The sequence below is a fragment of the Acyrthosiphon pisum genome, chromosome X, assembly GCF_005508785.2.
Source record: "Acyrthosiphon pisum isolate AL4f chromosome X, pea_aphid_22Mar2018_4r6ur, whole genome shotgun sequence".
Classification (NCBI taxonomy): Eukaryota; Metazoa; Arthropoda; class Insecta; order Hemiptera; family Aphididae; genus Acyrthosiphon; species Acyrthosiphon pisum.
In genome coordinates this window covers 15,614,487-15,637,294 of record NC_042493.1, presented here as the reverse complement: position 1 = coordinate 15,637,294, position 22,808 = coordinate 15,614,487, and the positions used below count along the sequence as shown (strand labels likewise).

The 22,808-nt window shown below is 28.9% G+C and overlaps 2 protein-coding genes across 2 annotated transcripts; both read left to right on the top strand.

Moving 5' to 3' along the window:
* The first annotated feature begins 17,640 nt into the window (after positions 1-17,640).
* LOC100167402 (peroxidase-like) lies at positions 17,641-20,955 on the top strand. Its single transcript, XM_029492853.1, has 7 exons — positions 17,641-17,770; positions 17,856-18,117; positions 18,201-18,427; positions 18,588-18,746; positions 18,841-19,034; positions 19,653-20,182; positions 20,790-20,955. Exons 1-7 carry the CDS (start codon positions 17,641-17,643, stop codon positions 20,953-20,955), a joined length of 1,668 nt encoding a protein of 555 aa, XP_029348713.1.
* A 127-nt stretch (positions 20,956-21,082) lies between these two features.
* Positions 21,083-21,925, top strand: LOC115033278 (peroxidase mlt-7-like). The gene is made up of 3 exons (XM_029485574.1): positions 21,083-21,248; positions 21,333-21,522; positions 21,587-21,925. Exons 1-3 carry the CDS (start codon positions 21,117-21,119, stop codon positions 21,781-21,783), a joined length of 519 nt encoding a protein of 172 aa, XP_029341434.1. The 5' UTR covers positions 21,083-21,116; the 3' UTR covers positions 21,784-21,925.
* The last annotated feature ends 883 nt before the right edge of the window (positions 21,926-22,808 follow it).

The window sequence follows — 22,808 nt, the reverse complement described above, 5'->3', positions numbered from 1 at the left end:
CATTTACAACAATTCGCTATAGCCAAGGTAGCAGACAATTAATAATCTTAAATCATTTAAATTTAAAAAGGTAATAATAAAATATGTAAATGCTAAAATAAAAAATTGGCTAAATTGGTTTTATATTATTGCAGGTACAAGAAAAATAATTTTTGGTACATATAATCACGAACTATTATAATATGCATCATGCATAATATTTAAAAAAAAATTGTTTTATGAATAAACGACAAAATATTAAATAAATTAGAGTAATTACTTCTAAACAATTTTTAATTCATTTATTTTTTAAATTTGTATTCATCCGAAGCCCAATCAAGTCACCAAATTATAAAGAAAAAACATTACTTATGATTATTATACTATTTTCATATTGTTTAGATAGTATCATTTCTAAATTAAAAATAAAGAAATAAAACAATTTAATCTATTTTTTGGATTATACGATCACTATAAAAATTCCCTACAATCTATTATAATAATTTTTAAAATTAGTTAAATAACAATATTTTCTATTTCATAATTTTAAAATAGTTTCTTTTTTCTTTTTACGCTTTTAGTCTCTATTTCTTTAAGAGTCTAAGTGACTCCTATTGACTATGCATCATATGCACATCATAGACTTATATAACAATATATATTCATGATGCAAGATGGCGTACAAATTTTCTCGATCGTGAGGTAAGTCGTCAATCAAATGCTACGTATGTAGCTATGTCAAGTATACCTATAATTACAAATGGTATAGCATAATAATATAGTGGGTACAGGTCGACTGGTCGATCTTTACAGAAATATTTATCGATCGTATTAAAATTAATTATACAGATTGATCACGTGCGTAATCTTAAACACACGTTTATGCTTTATAAAATTTATAATATACAAAACAAAGTATTTATTAACGACGAAAATAATATAATTTTCCAATGGAGAAATAATAATAGAAGAGTATTATTATACATTTTATTATTATGCTGCATGTAATAATATAAATTATATACATAAATAAATAGTGGATGATTATCAGACAGGTAGGAACTTAACATTTTCAATGTAGCGAAAACCATTTTCGGAAAACCTTGGCGACCCCTGAATAGTAGGTATATAAAATAAATATTGCCACAGCTTTATAAAATGTATCCAATCGGTTTTATCGCAGGTTATATTATAATGTTAAATTTCTTTTGCGCAGCTTACAAATTGACTTAGAAAAATGGTAATTTTGCCGCAGTTTAACAGAATGTAACTTAGAGAATTTAATTTATACCAGATAATCGTCCCAACCACCTAGTTCTCAAGACCAGTTCGTAGTGTAGTGAGATCTGACATTTGAGAATAGCTAACTAACTAAACTGAACGTAATATAGGATAGTGCATAAAATATATCAAAAGCAACTTGGTTTGAAAGAACTAAGGAAATATGCATGAAAAATAATTTATACACGACATGCAACATAACTGGAAATTATCAAAACCATAATATTATAAATTGTACACACCACATAATATTCCTACCTATAATATGTTACCGTCAATGATTTAAATTGGGTAATATTACGTAAATTCCTAGCCAATATATAATAAATTCCTAACATTAATAGGTAGTCGATATCGTCAATGCCTAGGTATTAACTGATAACATTATAGTCAAGGTTGTAAAATTCGAATATTTTGTTAACACATTTACAACTATGACTAGGAAATTATTTGAATGTCTAATACTGCCATAAACAATGTTGATCATTTTGCTAAGCAAAATATTTAAATTGGGTCAGAAATTTAATAGGTAATACATATAAGATAAATAATTATACATTTATAGGTACTTACTTAATATTAATATTAGATAAAAAAAATAAATAGAATCATTTATTTTGACAATTTGATGTACCGTAAAATTTGAAAGTAGGTAGATATAGGTACTATAGATACATATTATGCGATGTGATAGAGTAGGCATGCATGTTTACAAATATTATAATTCAATTGATATAATTATGAATTAATTATTATAACAAATAAGTGATCGCAATTTATACTGTAAACCTACTATATAGATGACATATTATGTATATTTTACTTAAAATGTACCTAATGTACGACCATCGATATATTAGAGTAGGAAATTAAGTATTATTAAGTGTTAGTACTTAGTATCAATCATAGATAAATTGATATGTTATGGACTTTACGACACAAGGCCGTTTCTAGTTATTGAAATTTACAAAATACATTATTTAAACTTTTACATACATAACTGTTTACAACTTATAATAAATACCTACATACAATTAAAGTCCACCTAATAACCAGTTCACAATATTTTTTTGATTTGAATTGATTTAATATTTTTATCAATTATGTCCGAAAAAGTTCGGAGATATCGTCATTATACCTAGGAAATATTTCTAAATACTTCATTGCCTGAAAATAATGGACATATTAGCGTTATTTCATAGTCAATATAATATTATACTGTCTAATGTGATCGGAATATCGTTATCGGCTAGTCAATAACCTTAATTCTTTAATTTACGTCTTTGCCGGTAACATGTACTAAAAATCCGCTAAATTAGACAGGTTTAAAATTATTCCACATTATCCCGCACCGGGATAATGAACCATGTAATTGATATGGTCCAAACATCCCCATGAATAAATTATTTTTCACACCGGTTTAGTTTAGCGAATTTCTAGACACATTTATATTATTATCATCTATTGGATCAAATCGCGCGCTGATCACTTTGTATGCATATAATATTACACAGCTATTTTTTTTCGAGGTTCGTATATTTTGTAAGTGGCACGTTTTATAAGTAAATCCCTTGGTATACGACACAACATAATATTATTACTGCATTGTGTACCCAGTGACGAATTCTACCAGATGTTGGATTTTTCGTTGTACAATGTAACACAATACACACACACACGCACACTTATATAAACATTTAAGTATTATTAATTATTTTACACGCATCCACTTTGTGTTTAAGATTTTACAGCACAAAATATAACACTGAAGTATATTATCGTCTCCTCGGCAGACGCTGTACATGTCCGGTCCTGCAGCTCGAGAGCCAAGGGCAGCACCCAGGGTGGTCCAACCCGCAGCTCTCGAAGTCATTTTTTTTGTTCCTTGCCCTAGAAGACTTCTTTAAAAAAAAATAATTACAAAACGTAGGTATGCGTGCGATGAGCAACGTCCTACGTCCATGTTTTTATAATAGCCACAGCGAATCCGAATACTCGTGGAGAGATTTTTTTTTTTTGACAGCCCCCAGTGTATTTATTAAAGTGTAAATTGGCTCACAAATTATCGTATGTAAGGTAATTTTTTAGCTTTAAATATTAAAATATAATTTTTAATTCGAATGTTTTACTTGCAAAAACAAAACTGTTCAGAATAAAAACTTAAAGTTTGTTAGTTCAAAAAAAAAGTAGGTACTTCCTAATAAGGTACTAAGTTTAGTAATACACTCGGTTAAAAAAAAGAAGTCTGCGTCGCTAAAATGTTGGTTCCACTGTCGTAATATATACATTATAATTTATATTACATACAAAGTCCAGAATTATATATTTCACAATACCTACAGTGATTTTTGTACAGATAGCAAACTACAGTATAATTTTTCTGTACGACATCGATATAGGTTTTGTATAATATAAAGATAGATTAATTTTAACCCAGGCAAAGTCAGGCAATACCTACGTGCGGCTGTAATTGATAAATGCATCTAAAACATAAAATCAAAGGCTTAAACCAGATAATTGCTATGCGTTTCGACAGATTTCTATAAAATTGTTGTCAATAGATTCAGCAGATCCGTAGAATGTCATAGGCTACTTTTTACTTTTCAACACATAAATAGGGGAAGGTGAGGCAAAACGGGAACCATCAGGTATCAGCAGCTATAGTTAAAGGTCAAAATAGGTTTAAGTATGATTATTCCCGTTTTGCCCCATACCTAGGGCAAAATGGGGACGTCTCTTAAATATTATTTATTTCACATAAATATTATTTCATTTTACATAGATATAATTGCATTAATCAACATAAACTTGTTGTTTTTTTAAATATTTTGTATAACTTGCATATACATAATGTAATATATTATATTATATTTATAGGAATATATTTTAATATAATAATTGTACAATTACAAAAAATAATAAGTGCTTGTAAATTTAAACTTTGACATTTATTAAATAGGTACATTTTAATTGAATACTTATTATAGATGTAGTACCTACCCAAGTAGCTAAATCTAAAAATTAAATAAAAAAAATTAACGTCGTATCAAGAAAGGTACACAATTATGCACCAATGATTACATTTAACTTCAGCCATTGTTGGGAAACACAACAATTATTTTTTTTAATAATTAATATTATAAGTAAATCATAAAAATATTTTGAAATAAAATAACAGTTTATTATATCAATCAATTGATAAGAGACACGTGTAATGATTTTAATTTATTACTGATAAAATAATTGATATGGAAACATGACATTTTTATTACATGTTATTGTTAGCCCCAGGAATATATATATTACGTTTTTAAATCAGTATGAACATTGTAAGACATAAATATTAGAATGTCCCTGTTTTGTCCCATGGCCCCAGTTCGGCCCCACCTTCTCCTATGTTAATTTAGACTCACAAAAGTGATTGAATAAAAGGTTTTTTATTATAATTATTATATTATAAGTATTGGTTACAGAAAATTAAATATTTATCATGAATGTATACAGTTTTAGACCTATACTTATATGATCAAAGCAACCCAAAATATCTGTTCTTAAAAATATTCGCTGTTTACATTTAACGGAGTTTAAGAAATGGGAAATTCACGGATTTAATTTGTTACAGGCAATGAGCTAGTATGTAATATCGACCGAATCGCTAATAATATAATATATAACGTTATACGAATTAAATTCGCAAATATTTCCACAAAACTACAGTACATATTACAATGTATCATCAGACGTTGAAAGTTGAACTTAGAAAAATACTTTAAAGTATACCTAATAATGTACCTGGGCATTAACATTTATCGAGCAACCATTTATATTATTAAATATATTTTTCACAAAGATATACGGACCTACAGCGTCGATACTATTGAAATAGGGCTCAACAAATAGTCTATACAAATATTTAATCCTAAATTTACTTGTTATAGAAATTTCTCGAGTCGCCACTCACCAATAATGTTATTGTATCTATATTTTTCACAACAATAATACGGACCTACAGCATCGACATTTCTGAATTCCTTATATACAATACATATAATAGGAGGAAAAGGGACGATATAAATAGCATGTGACAGACGGACCTGAACACATATAGAGATTATCTACCTACACATCCATTTTATGGTTCTTTCCGGACCCGAAGGTATTTATATTGTCTGTTCGGTCGTATATTATATAAAATATAAAGGTATAGCCAGGACGATATTGAAAGCAGACTTATGATCTGCGGGACGTCGGCGTCGGCCGGGCCGGTTACTATACATATAATACATGTACCTACAATATTATATATAAAATAATGTGTTTGAAATCGGCTACTTTCCACCCTCGCTTATCCCACGACCCGGATTTCGTTTATACATTGTTATATTGTATATAAGTAAACGGAATGAAGATAATAAAAAAAAAAAAAATTCAAAAAAAAGGTACCTATACGGTTCCCATGCAGCGTCAAACAGTGGAACAGCACCGTCGCATCAGGCTGGTAGTGACGCTAGACGCCGCTGTTCAGACCTTAAGAATATATACCTTAAATCAAAAATAAATTCACAGTTTGCTAAACATTTCAGCACACAAAGATTATTATTTATCAGAGTCATTATATTAATAATAGCAATGAATATGTTTTTTTGAAAAGTATGTAGGAATATTTTTATATTATAAAACTACATAGGTATGTATTACCGAAAAAAATATAATATAAATTCAACCTAGCTTGTGGAAATTATATTACCAGCGCGAGAAAGTTATTGTTTATTCTATAATTATCAAGATACGTTTTTGTACGAATACATATTTTATTAGTAAATATAATTATTTGTATAAACTACCTATTTAAACATTATTTCATATTCAATATCACATACAAATATATGTATAGGTATTAGTTACTTAGGTAGGTACTATCGGAGAGTACAGCGAGAGTTGCATAATACATTTTTCTTATGATATAATATGTGTAGATACATTTATATTTAAATCATCTCCGGATACAAAAAAATATTTCAAAAAACCTTGTCCTTAAAACATTGATTTTTTCTTATTTGCAGTTCTTTGTGAAATATTATCAATGGATATATCGTTTATAAATTAACTAAACAAATTGCAATTTTTTTATGAATTTGACGAATTTTATCAAAATATAAACTCTAAATGCTCAAAACATGCCAATATACATTTAATATTTTTTAAAATGGCTATAACAAAAACCTTTTTTAATACTTACCTTGTATTAAATTTTCAAGCTTTTTGGTTTTGATTGACAGTTTTTTTTTATCGATATTTATATAGAAAAAAAACAAAAAAAAGTCGTTTAATCTTCACGAAAAGCTCAAAAAGAGTCAAAATATTTTAAAAATTAAACCATATTCCATAGAAAATTATGATAAAAATGTCAACCTACTTTGTCATTCAACAAGTAACAATATGCATAGTTACCTATGATGTTAAATTTGAATCCAATGACAAATCATTGCATATACTAAAAACGATTTTGAGCTAAGATTTATATTACTAAATAGGTAGTATATTTATATTAGGTATATTTTATGATACTATTATTTTAATTTTTTTATAATTAATACAATAATACGGTAGGTCAGTCTCTAGGTTGAATTACTTTTGGCCAAAAACATTGCATTTACTATATTATTTAATAATTCAATTGTTATGACTTATGATAGTATATTTTATAATGAATATCATATATTATTTTTCATTTTTATTAATTTTCGAATGTATACCGACTATAATATTATAAAATAATATTATCATTTCTTAAATTGGTATTTAAACACTACCAGGGCCGGCTGAAGGTAATTCGAGCTATGCAGTGACACAGGGCCCTAAGCATTCGAAAGGCATCGTAGGCCGCGGTCTGTTGCAAAAATAAATTATTGGATATTAATTTAATACGAATGTGTTTGGTCACCATATTACTATTCGTAAAAAACGTATACCAAGGTATATCAATACATCTTGGTTTTCACCCGTCCTTCTTAAGCGGATCGGTACCTATAGGGTGGGCAGTGTGGCTCGACTCATTTATTCGTACCCGTGAAAACGACACGTATGACATAGACAAAACGCGTTTACGCAGTAAACGTTATTCAAGTTTACCAATCACATTTAGGATTTATAACAATGACGTAAGCAGATTAATGGACAAACTATATTGTTTTCGTTCTGTCCCGCCAAACTGTGATGATGTGTCTATTTTGCTTATAATATTATACCTTTACTTTTTATGTAAATATTATGTCATTTTTTGGGTAAAAATTGTGTGTTAATATTATAACCCACAATATGAATTGGGTTATACACCCTGGCTATTATAATTTATAATGACGAATTGTAAGCTTTATATTGCATTATTTAGCTACCTAAACGATTTTATACATAATAATTATATTTCATTATATAGGAAAATATAAATATTTATTTTCTTTTATTGATATTTGAGTTATGAGGGAAAAATGTGAGTATTGTAGTTATATTTAATTGTATCAACTATTTAAGTGTGAACTCTTGTGGGCTACCACATGAACATGTTTTTTGGAGTCCATTATCTTGAATACAAATAAATAAGTAAATAAGTATATAATATACAACTATGCGGTAGGTATGTTATATTATTTATCACGCATGGACGCATGGTAATAATATAATAAAAACGCGTTTTCGTCGAAAAAAATCTTTTACTGAACGTCTCTGACACTGGTATTTATTTATGGGTAGTACCGACCTACCTTTATGTTGATTGGTAACACACACACACACACACACACACACATGTATATTGTATAGATTATTATCGTATAGGTACCGACAAAAAATAAGGATTACCGACCCAGCACTAACCACCACACCCCAATGCACACCACAGTACTCAGATAACAAAATTCTTGGTTAACGACTTTCATCTACCTGATTTATCGAGTAATGGATTTACCCGGCGGGTTGTCGTTTATTTAATACCTACATTTATTTGACGGTCCGATTATCTGTTGTAAAGATGCATCTTCCCCGCCGTCGCCACTGCACCCTGGTGCTACATAGGTATGGTATATAGGTAGGTACATGATAAATGCGCCAAGCCGACGCCGAAGTCGTCACTGTTGCATTATATTATACTTTTGTGTACAACTACATCGTATAGGCTGGGCTCCGGGTCTTCGTGTGGCGGGTGGTGGGGTCGAGGGTGGAATGTGGCCGGTCTGAAACGCATTATATTATATTTTATACCCAGGTATAAGTACCTACCCGACCGACGCCGACGTCCTGCAGGTAATATGACTAGCTTCGTTATAGTGCACACGTCATGTAGGTTTCTACATTAATATAAAATATACGATCGAACAGACAAAGATTAACATCTTAGGGTCTGTACAGCACAGAATTCCTTTATAATTGACTTTAGATGTACTTATATGTCCGTCTTCGACTGAAGTTAATAATTTATATTTCCTATTAAATTGTACGAGTTTCTACCAGAACAAACCTTTTAAATTATAAGCCAACACGCCTTAAAGCATTGCTTTTTTATTGCGTGAACACACAGTTCGGTATTGAAGTTTATGATGCTTCTTCTCTTTTTATTAATTCTATGAATGTTTTCTATGGGAAAAATAGGTATCTATTTCAGTTATGTGATTATCCAATATAATTTTCATTATATGGTTATCGAGTTATTGACATGTGTATGCGCGTACGAGAGAAGTAAGTTTCCGTCGTCGGCTTCACCCCGTGCGTGGCAATAACTTACTGCTGATACCCGCATTTAATTCCACTCACACTAATAATTATTTGCAACTAACACATAGCTGATCCCGGGCGACTATGACAAGATTAGAAATTGCCTAAATGTTGCCCCTTAATTTTGAATATTCCTATTGTCCAGAAAAATATTTTGTTTATTACGGATTTTCGGTTTATAATAATTATTATAAGTTTGCAGAAAATAGAAAATATTACCAGAAAAAGAATAGGATATATTATTTACAAAGAATATTCATATTTAAGTTTAACTATAAAAACTAATATATTGTATTAAGGGGCCTCGCCATCACATTGATTTAAGGAGAATAATTTAGGCAATTTCTAATCTCGTTGTCGCCACCCGAGATTTATGTGTTAGTCGTAAATGATTATTAGTGTGTGTGGCATCCATGCGGGTCAATTGTAGCGGTACAGAGGGCTCTCACACGCACTCGCACAAATATGTCAGTATGTAATATTGTGATCATGAAAAAATGTTTATTTTTCACTCAAACACACGATTCTAATTCCAATATGTCGCAACAATTAACTCGATTTGCATTCTGAAAAAATATTCTTTTTTTCCACAACATCTATGAGGCAACGGTCGAGGTACATTTTTAAAATTGTATTTAGTTAATTAAATATTGATGCTTGAAATTCTGAATTTTTTACAATTTTTATTGCATTTTAAATTACAAAAATTAAAAATATGGCTCGACCGTTTTTTTGAATATTTTTTCAGAATAAAAATCGTGATAATTGTCGGCACGTACCGTTGGAATTAGAGACAGTAGTTTTTGACAAAAAAAAAGATGTGGTGGCAAGGCCCCTTAATCAGTTACTTATAAATATTAATATAGGGGTAGGTAACATTAGTCGCCCGTATGAAAACATCGATGCCACGAATTATATCCATAAACCATAATATCTAGTAATTACTCATTAGTTATTAATTATTTTTTTAAAGTACAATAATGATTACCATAGATTGTTTGAATAGTAATATATACCTATGAATGACGATTACTATTCAAGTGATTATCACTCATTTTATTAAATAATAGATCATAAATGCATTTTTTTTAGATTCTGAGTGGAACGATGAATGTATTGATTTTACAATGATGTGTGTTTTTTTATTTTTTTTATTTTTGTGTCTGTCATCACCTTTTAGGACGGTAAAAATGCATAGATTTTCTTTGACAGTATTTTTTCTGATAGGAAATTGAATCTATTTGGTACTTTGGGGGGTCAAATTTCCCAGTAGTTTTCAAAAGCGCCGTGAAAAACAAAAGAAAATTTAAGGAAAAACGGGAATTTTTACGCAAATTCTGTTTTCAAGAAAATTGATTTTGGTTTTTGGTTGCAGTTTTTGGTTTTTGGTTCAGGTACATGAAATTTTTACTGAATGTTTACATTAGCATTTTCTATACACCATAACATTTTCCAAATAGTTTGACTTATTTTGAGCTCTTTACGGATATTTTCAGTTTCCATTTCTATTTGTTGGTTAAAAAAGCTTGACAATTTAATAAAAGACTCCTAGTATATTGTTTCAAAGACAGATGAAAAAAATTAAAAATCCAATCACAATTTTTTTTTATAAGCATTAAAGTTTAAATATTGACAAAATACGTAAAAATTACGAAAATTTGCAAATTATTTTGAGTTAGAAATCCATAAAAATTTTTCTTTTTAAATCTAATATTTGAAAATGTAATACAAAATTCCTTATAAGTTTGTCTATCATTATAAAAAAAAAAATTTCTTCAAGCAAATCAAATTAAATTTTTATGAGCGTTTGAATTTCATATTTTTACAAGATTGAATATGCACTATATTTAATAACATAACGGATTTTGTTACTTCCTTGTAATTCAAAAACGAATAACTGTTCAATAACTGGCAATTTCACTGAATGTTCATATTTTTATTTTCCATACACCATAACATTTTCCAAATAGTTTGACTTATTTAGAGCTCTTTACGGACATTGTCAGTTTTCATTTTTTTTTTGTTTTTTTTCTATAAATATCAATAAAAATTTATTTGTTGGATAAAAATCATGAAAATTTAATGCAAGGATCCTGATATATTGTTAAAATAACAGTTGAAAAACATTGAAAATACATAGGCACAATATTTTTTTATAAGCATTTAATTTTGACAAAATATATCAAATTTAAAATTTAATAATTATTTTTAGTTAAAAATGTATAAAATGTTCAACTTTAATAGCTAAGGATTGAAAATGTATAACAAGGTTCCATGTAAATAGGTTACATATAAATTACTTTGTTTATAATAATATCATCAAATATACTTAGCAATATCATACGCTGTCTGACCGTCCTTGCTCAGAATCGTTTTTCTTATACAATTATATGATATCATTGAATTCAAATTTAACACCATCCATTATAGTGACTCACTTGTAACCTTCTGTACAGCAGAGCAACACCTACTTACCCACTTTTTTTTATTAATAACTCAAAATATTAATTGAAGTTTAGTTAAGTTAACCGTATTTGTTCACATTATGATATATTAATATAATATTATTATCTATTGTACACAAACTCGAAGTAATTTGTCTGACTTAATATACTTTGAACATTACAATGGACGTCATATATTATACGTTTAATATTAACGTAAATGGTGGGAGGATGTCAGAACAATATTTGTTTTCTCTCTCTGACACACGCACATCATAGACAAGACACATTAACGCAGAATCATTTTTTCTATGTTTATGAGTAGTCTTAGAGTAAAATCACCCATTAACAAAATGATAGATAATAGTATATTTGAGGGAATGATATATCAATTTTATATTTTATTGTTATTTTATTTAATTTGTATTTGACTTTCAAAATAAACAAAAAAATGTTGTACATTTAAATTATGTTTAAATTGTTTTGAGACAATATTTAGACACATTGATATGATATTTCTTAAAAAATATTATTCTTTATCTTTTTTGAAATGGGCGATTTTACTCTTAAAGATTACTTAAAAACATAGAAAAATGATTCTGCGTAAATTCGTTTTGTCTATGTTGCGCGTGGGCCAGAGACAATAAACAAATAGTGCGCTGACATCTTCTTAATAAAATATTAAAACTATAGAACCGAACCAATGTTTTTATAATTTTCATGTCTTACATTAATTTTACACCATATATATTCTGAGAAAATGTACTATTTATATATGAAAACTGTAAAAAACTTGGTTTAAGTTATTGGTTACGCCACTGACCAAACCTACATATTATATACAAATTACGGAGTGATCCAGAAAATCACTAATAGTAATTAAATTGTTTTTTTTTTAAATATTATATACGATACTATTTCATATTATTATGTATAAATGTACTATTCATATTTCTTATTAACCAAGAGTTGATTGTGATAATATTATATAAGAAAATGTTCATCAAACAAAGACTCAGAATAGAATATCATTACTACATTATATCAAAAATCAAAATGATTATAATAATGAATAATTCATTTTCTCGTTTTTATTTTTTTAAATAAATAGAAAGTATAGATACTAATTAAATCTAACTTCGAGTTATCGCATTCACCGACGATGACACTTTTTATATACAAAAAAAATAAAATATTATTCCCCACCGTTGCACTGAGAATGTGTCAGGTCGCGTTTTCGTGTTTCTAAAGTACTATATAAAATAATATGTGTTTATTTGTGTTTGTGGGCCCATGTTTTTAAAATTGGAATTTAACCTTGAGTTACGATACCGACGAGGCGTACAGTTTTTTCCTCCGTCATTTTGTCGAGGGGTGAACGTCAAATAGGCACCGACTCTTAAATTATCGCCGGGAATCAGAGGAACACACGACCGGTTTTATGGTGCCGAGTGCGTATTATTTAAGTAATTTATGGTGCACGTGCAGCTGCATCGAACGCATGGATGACCCGAATAATAAACATGTTGGCCTAGGGATAACGTGGAGTCGGTTTCCCGGTCCAAACTCGAAAATGAGACGCCCGACATCACTGTCGTTGTCGTATTTTATGATGATAATGATAATAATAATAATAATAACTTTAATCCCAATGCGAAGGTCTATCCGACAGCGATGCGGGATAAAAAAAAAAAAAAGTTGTAACCAAGTAATTTATTGACCTACGTATAAAGAAAATAATTTATTTTATAATAATATGATACGACCGAAGTTTCCCACGATAAAATAATTTTACGTTTCGTGTGTTAGGGCCTTATTTATAATAACAATTACATACGGTATAAATGTAATGGGTATTATATTAGATTCATTAATTAAAAAATAAAAATTTGTATCATTGTTTTTGTTTGCGGCCGGATCTACCTTTTAAATGATTATAATGTATAATTAGGGCTCTTTTGAGTCGCAAAAGCTATAAACAATCAACTATTCCCTAAAAATTCCTATTCGATGTTATAATAGGTACTCTTAAAAATTACATTTTGTAACGCAACTGCGCAATACTATGTAGCAATAGAAAAATGAAAAATGTTCTTTCAGCACTTTTGAAGCTTTTTTATCTAACTTAACCAAAAATTATACAAAAACAAAATACCAAACTTAGGTACGCAAAATAAATAAACCGTTTACTGGTAATAAATGCGATCGAAATGTATCTAAATGCAATGTATAATGTATATTAATAAAATTACCAGAAAATTCTAAAAACTACAAGGTAAAAGTTTCAGCTTTGAAAAGTACCAACCTGTTACATAAAACAAATTATGTACTTTGAATTAATTGTCCTAGAGCACTGTATATCTATTTGATTATATTATTATTATTGTTTGTAGCTGTTTATCGGTGATTGGTATGTTAAGACTAGTCTTAAATGTATAGATAAATATTATATAGGTCATTGGCTGACAGCGGCCTATGTCTATGATAGACCAGTGTAACACACGCACAATAGGTCATTTATAATAATATTTGGTTGCCGTGAATTATTTTTATATTAAATTGAAAATATCGAGATCATTATTATCATGATAATAATTACATTTTATACAAGTACCTAGGTAGGTACTACTGTACTTTTAAAAAAAGCAGTTTGCCTATGTATATTTTATAAGCTTTTTCTTTATCGTTTATAATTTATTTTCCATATTCGAATCAATCTCGTTTAGTGAAAAAAATTTAAAATTGAATATGTGCATTTGATTCAGTAAATGCAATTAATATATAAATAAAAAATATTACAAATTTGGAAGAAATTTTATTTTTATTTGTACATCGTTTAGAGTTTAGACTATGATTTTATAGTGTGTCTAGGACGCACTTCCTATACAATATTATCACAATCAACTGTTGGTTAATAAAAGATACGAATCATAAATTTATACATAATATGAAATAGTATATATTTAAAAAAAAAAATGTATTATTATTGCCTATTGGTGATTTTATGGATCACTCCGTAATGCGTTTATAACATGTATGGCCAGTGGCGTAACTATAATAACTTAAACGAAGTTTTCTTAATAATTTTTGTATTTAAATATTACATTTTTTTCCAATATATATGGTGTTAAATTAATGTAAAATATAAAAATTATAAAAATATTGGTTTGGTTCTATAGTTTTAATATTTTTTAACAACTACCACCATTTTCGATATCGTCAATATTAAACGTATAATAAGTACACGTATAAATAGACATTTATACGGTGGTATTATAGGAAGGTACTTTAAATTCTAGTCTTATAGTTAAACTAACAAACGTTAAATAAGTTAATTTCCTATAGACTCGCATGCAGCTCGTATTAGTGTCCGTCAGTTTTACAATATGCGTATAATATTATCATGTATCATATTATAATATGATAATAACCAAAACAAATAAATAAATTAGATTTTATATGCTATTCGGTTCTTATCAATGGCAAAAGTATAAGACTTCTTATAAGAATAAGGTCGACCATTTTCTAGGCTTTACATCATTATCATTACATTGCAGGAAGTTATATGGTCGTATATATGGTTGTATTATACGTAAATCAATGTTATGAACTAACACGTTGACATTATTAAAAAAACTATATTGTTAGTTTCTAAATGATTTTTGTAAATGCGTGCTCGTTTCGTGGAGGATCAGAGAAGTGCGTATTTATGCATACAGTCGAACCCGAGACCCCTGCATTGGTATTAATTAAATAATTAAAAATATAATAACTATGTTAATTATTAATATAGGTAATTCATGTTTTAAATTAACAAAAACATAAAATTAATGTGAATAATTAGTTTACATGTGAATATTCGACGTTGAACAAATGTAAATTTAAAACGCCCATAAAAATGTATTTGACTTTCCGGTTAGCTTTTTTTTTTTTAAGTAGACAGACATGATGAATCTTATATTCAATTTCCAAATGTTAGCTATGAAAAGAAAAATTGTTTTTATAATAAAACCTTGCTCTGTCTATTGAATAATGAGCGATAAAATAAGAAAATACTAGTGCCATCTATCTTATGAAATTAAATTTTTAAATTAAAAAAATAATTGGTAGGTATATACTAGCCTACCAAGCAACTATAATGATCAATTTTGACGAAAGTTTCATAGATTGTTCTTAGAATTATCGGGAAAGTTTAGAGAGTAGTTTGAACTACATTCCAAAATATAACAAATAATATAATCAATAATACTCCACAGGGAGATTGAAAATTGCCTTTTCGATTGAATATATTGGTTCACAAAGAGAAATATCTACATCGTAGATGCCGATCATTGTTTTACTAATGGTTAGTTTTCTGTTGCTTGCTCACATGTAAGCTCAAAAATATATATATATTTATACTCCAGAACAAAAAACTAATAATATTGTTTACAAAGATAAAGAAAGTCAATAAAATAAAATATTTAATATTAATCATTGTTATAGGTATCTACTTTTTAACAGAAAAATCCACGTAAAAAAAAAAAATATTTAACTTTGTACTCAATCAAATTATTTATAGAGAGCACTATTCTATTTGATGCAAATTACTTTTAGGTATATAATTATTTATCTGAAAGCAATAAGTGCTCTTTGGTTCAAAAAGGCTAGCAAACGTTATAATAACGTTACGATTATAACGTTATATTTTACAAAATACGATTGAAATTTGTAAACGTAATTATAATAGAAAGTGATATTCAAAAATAATTAAATACCGCAAAAGAAAACATAACTATTAACAAAATATATTATATACCATTAAATAAAACATAACACAAAATGTAATTTATAGAATATCACTGAACGAAAAATAACGCAAAACGAAATAATTTAAAATAAATTTATTTAAAAGGTATATTGGTTTCGTTAAAACATTTATTTCGTGCAAACAATCTATGAATCGATTATATTATATTCCGCATCCGGGCCATTACCTACCCCATTAGTTATTATTTTTAAATTTAATAGGTATTAACACTATTTTAAATAAACGCAAAAATTGTGTAACGTTTTAATTGTAAATAACATACGACGGAATTTTTTTTCAAACGCAAGCCCTGATTATAAGAAAAAACTATACGGTGACCCTCCGTGCATTTATTGGAGGTGTGTTTGCTTGGCTGGTTGCAAGTGGGTGGGTAGAGGAGCTATGGGGATGTAGGTGGGAGAAAGTGCAGTTCCACCAATAGAATTGTCGTTCGTCAGATGCTCCCTTGATGGTAACTATCCACTTGACCACCGTATCAGTCTACCTGTGACTGTAGTTCGGTCGCGACACGGCTAGCACCAGACAGAAGTCCGGAAGATCTAATAAAAAGGCACACAGAGTACGTCTCTCCATCATGGTTTATTAACGCATCGACATACGCGAGTCGATAAATTTTCTCAATCACTGGATTAGTAATTTCAGCATTCAACGTTACAATCAATCAAAATTCAATTGCAAGATATCTGGCAAAGGATTTGTTAATTATTCACAAGTTTTTGGTAAGTACCATAATATATTTATTTACAAACAAATAAGTAGGTAGGTACTTGCTTATAAATTATAATAGAACACTCGTCGCTCGCTGGGTTAGAAAAACTACATAAGTACCTGACTAAAATATTTCAATTGTATCCTTCTTCGTATTACGTTTACTCATCTCATTCACCAGCGAGTATATTACATTATATTGTGATAGATAAATCGTAGCTAACGGAATGAATAATTTTTTGGTATAGCTAACATGTTCGGACAGGTCGTTTTATTCAAGAATTTGTGGTTAGTCTTTTTTCTAGTTTCGGGGGGGGGGGGGGGGGGGGGTGTCAAGTATCTATAATTCATCTTACCTCTTATTGTTAATAACTACATATATTACAACTATTAGGTTCTTTTGCATAAAAAATCATTGGACATTCACTAAATTATATAGAATAATATATGGATAAATTCGATTTATAGTTACATTTTAACAAATTATAACTGCTGATGTATTGGTGACTAATTTATTAGGAATAATTGTGTAAATATATTTTAATGCAATCAATATTACAACTCTAAAATAGTTAAATGAATATATAATATACTGTTATAGTTAATAATTATACATTTTGTAATATGATTACAGTTTATAATATTAGCAGAATGGGTATTGTACTGAATTTTGTACGGCTGTTCATTTGTACGGTGGCATTCGTACCGTTGTGCTGTAGAGGATTATTAATAGATCCTTGTTTGTCTAACGATCGTCAAATTCTTGATTTGTGCGAACAAGGTATAAAATATAATAACTTAAAGGTTTAGTTTTGTTATTTTTAAAACAAATTGGTTGTAATGATTAAATTACCTATATTTTATAGCACTGGAGATAAACTCAACAAACTGGTACAAAAATCTCAGGATCCCTGAAGTAAACGAAGAAATTGTAGACGTTATCGATGAACATGAAAAATATTATCGTTCGGAGGATGTACTATCGGAGATCAGTCGTTTTTCTGCTGGAAGCCCAAATCATGGACAGCTGATTGATTCTCAGGCAACCAAAGTCAGTGTTTCAAGTTCTCGAAATGCTGAAGTTATTTTTGATGTTACACGCAATCTAAAGAATACCTATTGTAAAAAGTAAAGTATAATATAAATATTTAAATAAAAAAAATATATATATTTTATTATAATAATATGCATAAATGAAACCATAATTTCAGACACGGGTTAAGTGATATACAATGTGTCAAAGACTTATCGAAGGTGAAAATAACAAGGACAAGTTTGAGTGACTTGTGTTTGCCCGAGTATTACAACGAAACTATGTGCATCTGGAAGAACTTAGATTATCCTAGTATTGACGGTTCTTGTAACAACTTGAAACGTTCCTCATTGGGAAAGGCAACCATGCCATATAAACGTTTGCTGTTTCCAGCCTACGCCGATGGTAATACATTTCTTAATTATTTATCGGTATACTTTTTTTATTATAAAAATATTAAATAAAATAGCACTCCTTCTTTCACGATATTATTTTTTATATATGACATATTGTAATTTAAAATCTCGTGGATCTAATGCTGTTATTTTATTACTCGTTCATACAGGTATTTACAATATGTCAGAAGAACTACCCAATCCTAGATCATTGAGCATAAACCTTGTCAACGATGAGGACTCTATTGACCAAGCAAAAACGATGATGATGGCGTACTGGACGATTTTCATAGGCCATGATCTATCGCAGACTGTAGCTTCTAGCATGGGTAAACACATTAAACTCATAACGGTTTATATAAATATATATATTTATCAATTGATCGTAACTAATGCAAACTGACGTATATTATATTCATATAGGGAATAATAACGCACCTGTGAAATGTTGTTATAATGAAAGCAGTATTCAATTTATCATGAATAAAACCGTAAAGTCCTGTAAGCCCATATCGATACCAAAAGACGACAAAGGTTTTCCACAGGAACCGTGCATGAACTACGTGCGTTCGCAGTCAGCGATGCGTCCCGATTGTTCATTTGGACCCAGGGAACAAGTAACAACCATATTTTATTGTATCATATCTATTCTATAAACTTATATTTTATTTGTACTATAAGAATCAAAATTAGCTAGTAATTACACGCAATTAGGCCATTTTAGGGGAATGCAGTGACTAGGATAGGCTCTATTATAACAGAAAAACGCGTATGTTAAATGAGTAATTGTACATTTTGTCCATTTGGTTGATTTATAATGCTTTCTTCATAATAATTATTAAAAAAAAGTTCACTTTTATAAACGTTACTCGATATTTTCCACTTCAAAGAAAATTTATGAATAATAAATATGTATTAATAAGTAACCATTAATTGTATATTTACCTAATGAGAATTAGCCATTAGGTATTTTTTACATTTCTTTCTTTTCTATGGTGATATACAAAGCGTTACGATAAATCGGTTATAAAATAAAAATGTCTGTACCCAGCTCAAAAATATATTTATGTTAAGACAGGGTTAAATTACAAAAAAACAGTGGTCGTGGGGTGGTGTAAATATTTCCAGTATTTCGGTGTTTAGAATTTTTGCAAAATCACAAAAACTACAGAAATGAACACAATATTTAAAAATTCTTAGTCACTATTGAACACGTGTTTATATATATTCCACAGATGAACCAAGTTACCCATTATTTAGACGCGTCGATGATATACGGTTCGTCAGAAGAACAGATGTTGTCGTTGAGGACAATGGTAGGCGGCGAACTGTCGTCTTACAAAATGAATATCACCAACATGTCGTATATGCCGCTGGAAACCAACGAAACAAAAGCGTGCCAGCACGGTAATGGTACGTGCTTCAGGGCTGGAGACATCCGGGCAAACGCGCTTCCCCAACTGACTCTCCTTCACACACTGTGGATGAGGCAACACAACAGGATAGCCCAAGAACTAAGTGTCTTCAACCCGCAGTGGACCGACGAACAAATTTTCCTTGAGACCAAGAAGGTCGTGACCGGATTCATACAACACATCACGTACAACGAGTGGCTGCCGGCGCTTCTTGGCGTAAACTATACCAAGGAAAATGGTCTTGGACTGTCAGAGAACACGTACGACGATACCGCCGACCCGACTGTCAGCAACAGCTTCGCGACCGCAATACTGCCGTTCGCCAATTCCATGATCAGCGAAAATATCAGGTTCGGGATACCGGCTAATATATATAATATAACTGTTATCATTATTATTATGTTATATGCGGGTAGTTCATTTCGTGGCAACAGTTTTTTATAATAGTTTTATAGTATTGAAAAATGTTTCTTTGGAAAATTTAAGACTCATGTGAACAAACAACAATAATATCACATTATTACACTCCGGTAAATCTGTCATTAGCTTTTGATTTTCCAACGAAGACTTTACATTATAATTATTATCTTAAAATTCCAATGTAGGTATATTGGATTCAATGTGTATTCAACGAATCGTTTTTGACATTTAGGAGGGGACCAATAATCATTTAATGTAATGGTAGTTACAAAATTTACAAATTTAGGGGAGTATGCTCTTGTTTATAATTATTCTTACAAATAAATATAGTATTATCACATCAATATTTGATATTCAATTTGTATAATATTGAAATATGTTTATGTATATAGTATGTGTGCAACATTCTTCTGCGTAAAAATTTAAAATGATACATAAACAAATAATAATATTAACGTTTGGAAAATGTAAAAAATAAATCTTTATTTAGATATACCTACGATGTTACTTCTACATTTTCTGCATGTTTTTGTTTAGTTTATACTCAGAAGACCGCGTTTTCAACGGAAGCCTTTCACTAAAAGAACATTACAACCGACCAGTTGATATACTGACGAACTATACGGATGAACTTGTTAGAGGACTAATCACGCAGAATACACAAAACATCGATATGCTGTTTACAAAAACGGTGGGTTTATGAAACACAATCAAAATATTAAATTTATTTTTTAACCTCATCAATAATGATATGTCGTATTTCATAATATATGTTAATATTTGTATTTTGTAATACTTGTTTTTGAATTTTTTTTTTAGCTTACAAACTATTTATATAGTTTTGGTCCAAATTATTCGTTTGGCATGGACATTGTCAGTTTGGATATACAGCGAAGCCGCGATCACGGTATTCCAAGCTATACCCAATTTAGAAAATATTGTGGTCTAAAAGAAATTGAAACTGTAGAAGATTTGTCTGAGATCATGGTGGAAGGTGTAAGTTTGGAAAAAAAACACGAATTTGTTCAATAATAATTTAGCTACTGTACTGATGACTTTTTTTCTGCGTGTTGTATTTAGGCAGCTGATAGATTACTGAAACAATACCAAAATTGGAATGATATAGATCTTATGGTGGGTGCATTGTCTGAGAAACACGCCGATGACGCAATGGTTGGCCCTACGATGAGGTGTATCATCAGGGAACAATTTGTAAGAACTAGAAAGGCAGATAGATATTTTTATGACGCACCAGGAGTGTTCAACAAATGTTAGTATAACTGAATTATTTTTAATGATTGAACATAATATTACCTAACCTATCTTGATTTCAGATCAACTGGCAGAAATCAGAAAATTCACTCTTGCCAAATTAATTTGTCTTAACGCCAATAATGTTACAACAGTTCAGGAACAAGTATTTTTGAAACCGGCTTCAACTGCTGAATTAAAACTTTGTAATGATGAAAAAGCAATTCCGCGCATCTTCGTTAGTCGTTGGGCAGAATTGGCGCAAACAATTTCAGAATAATCTCGTACAAAACATTGATAAATTTATTTATAATTTATTAATGTCAAAAAATCAAAAAAAAATCAATTTTTAATAACTATACTTTTTTTAATTTAATAATCGCTTAAAAATTAGTCGAATCTTTTCGCACAGTATATGTAATGCTTTTTAATAATTATATTTAATATCAATTATAAGTTTATAATATTATCTAATATTTTATATTATATTCTTAATTTTTTTTAATACATTTTATATGGTAATAAACTTATAATACATATGATTATCAACACATTTATTTTAGCATCAATATTTCAAGATATTATACAAATGTTTAAATGTTTTTAAATGTTTTTAAATATAAATTTCTTAATGTTGAAAAAATAGTAATATTATTTTCTTATAAATAATAATTTTTTATAAATTAACTATTAATTGAACATTTGCATAATATTTGTAATGCATTTTAATAAATATTTTTTACATTATTATTATAAGTTTATATACCAATAATATTTTTACTTTTTTTAAATAAATTTTTTTATTTATAATAAATATGATTATTACATTTATTTAAGATTTTATCACTATTTTAAGTTTGATATTTACCTATTAGAAAACGAAAACGAATTTTAGTGTTGTTAATTAATATTCCTAAAAATTAAACAACAAAAATATTCTACTATAGGTAGGTTAGGCCTATATCAAACTAATATAGGTTGATTAAAAATGTTAGCCTTAAAGAGCGATTGATGAATGCAGGTAACCTACTGTTGTGATAAACTAACAACTCTTATAGTTAGTAAAAAATAAATAATATATTACATGTTCTGCAATGACAAATTTATTATTATATGTTAGTGTTATATCATCCCATACCTATATAGACTATATGATAATCACAAGTGATCAAACATAATAGTCTAATATAATAATAAATAACCAACATAAATAATTAAAAATAATATACATCGGGTCTTGAATGATAATCATACGAGTGGACAAGTAATGCAATGGGAAAAAAACAATTCGCTTATACATTGATG

Coding starts and splice junctions, on each gene's coding strand:
- LOC115033278 (XM_029485574.1), top strand. CDS start 21,117: ATGGACATTGTCAGTTTGGATATACAGCGAAGCCGCGATCACGGTATT. Junction 21,249..21,332: donor CTGAGATCATGGTGGAAGGT/GTAAGTTTGGAA, acceptor TGTTGTATTTAG/GCAGCTGATAGATTACTGAA. Junction 21,523..21,586: donor ACCAGGAGTGTTCAACAAAT/GTTAGTATAACT, acceptor TCTTGATTTCAG/ATCAACTGGCAGAAATCAGA.
- LOC100167402 (XM_029492853.1), top strand. CDS start 17,641: ATGGGTATTGTACTGAATTTTGTACGGCTGTTCATTTGTACGGTGGCA. Junction 17,771..17,855: donor TCTTGATTTGTGCGAACAAG/GTATAAAATATA, acceptor TATATTTTATAG/CACTGGAGATAAACTCAACA. Junction 18,118..18,200: donor AAGAATACCTATTGTAAAAA/GTAAAGTATAAT, acceptor CCATAATTTCAG/ACACGGGTTAAGTGATATAC.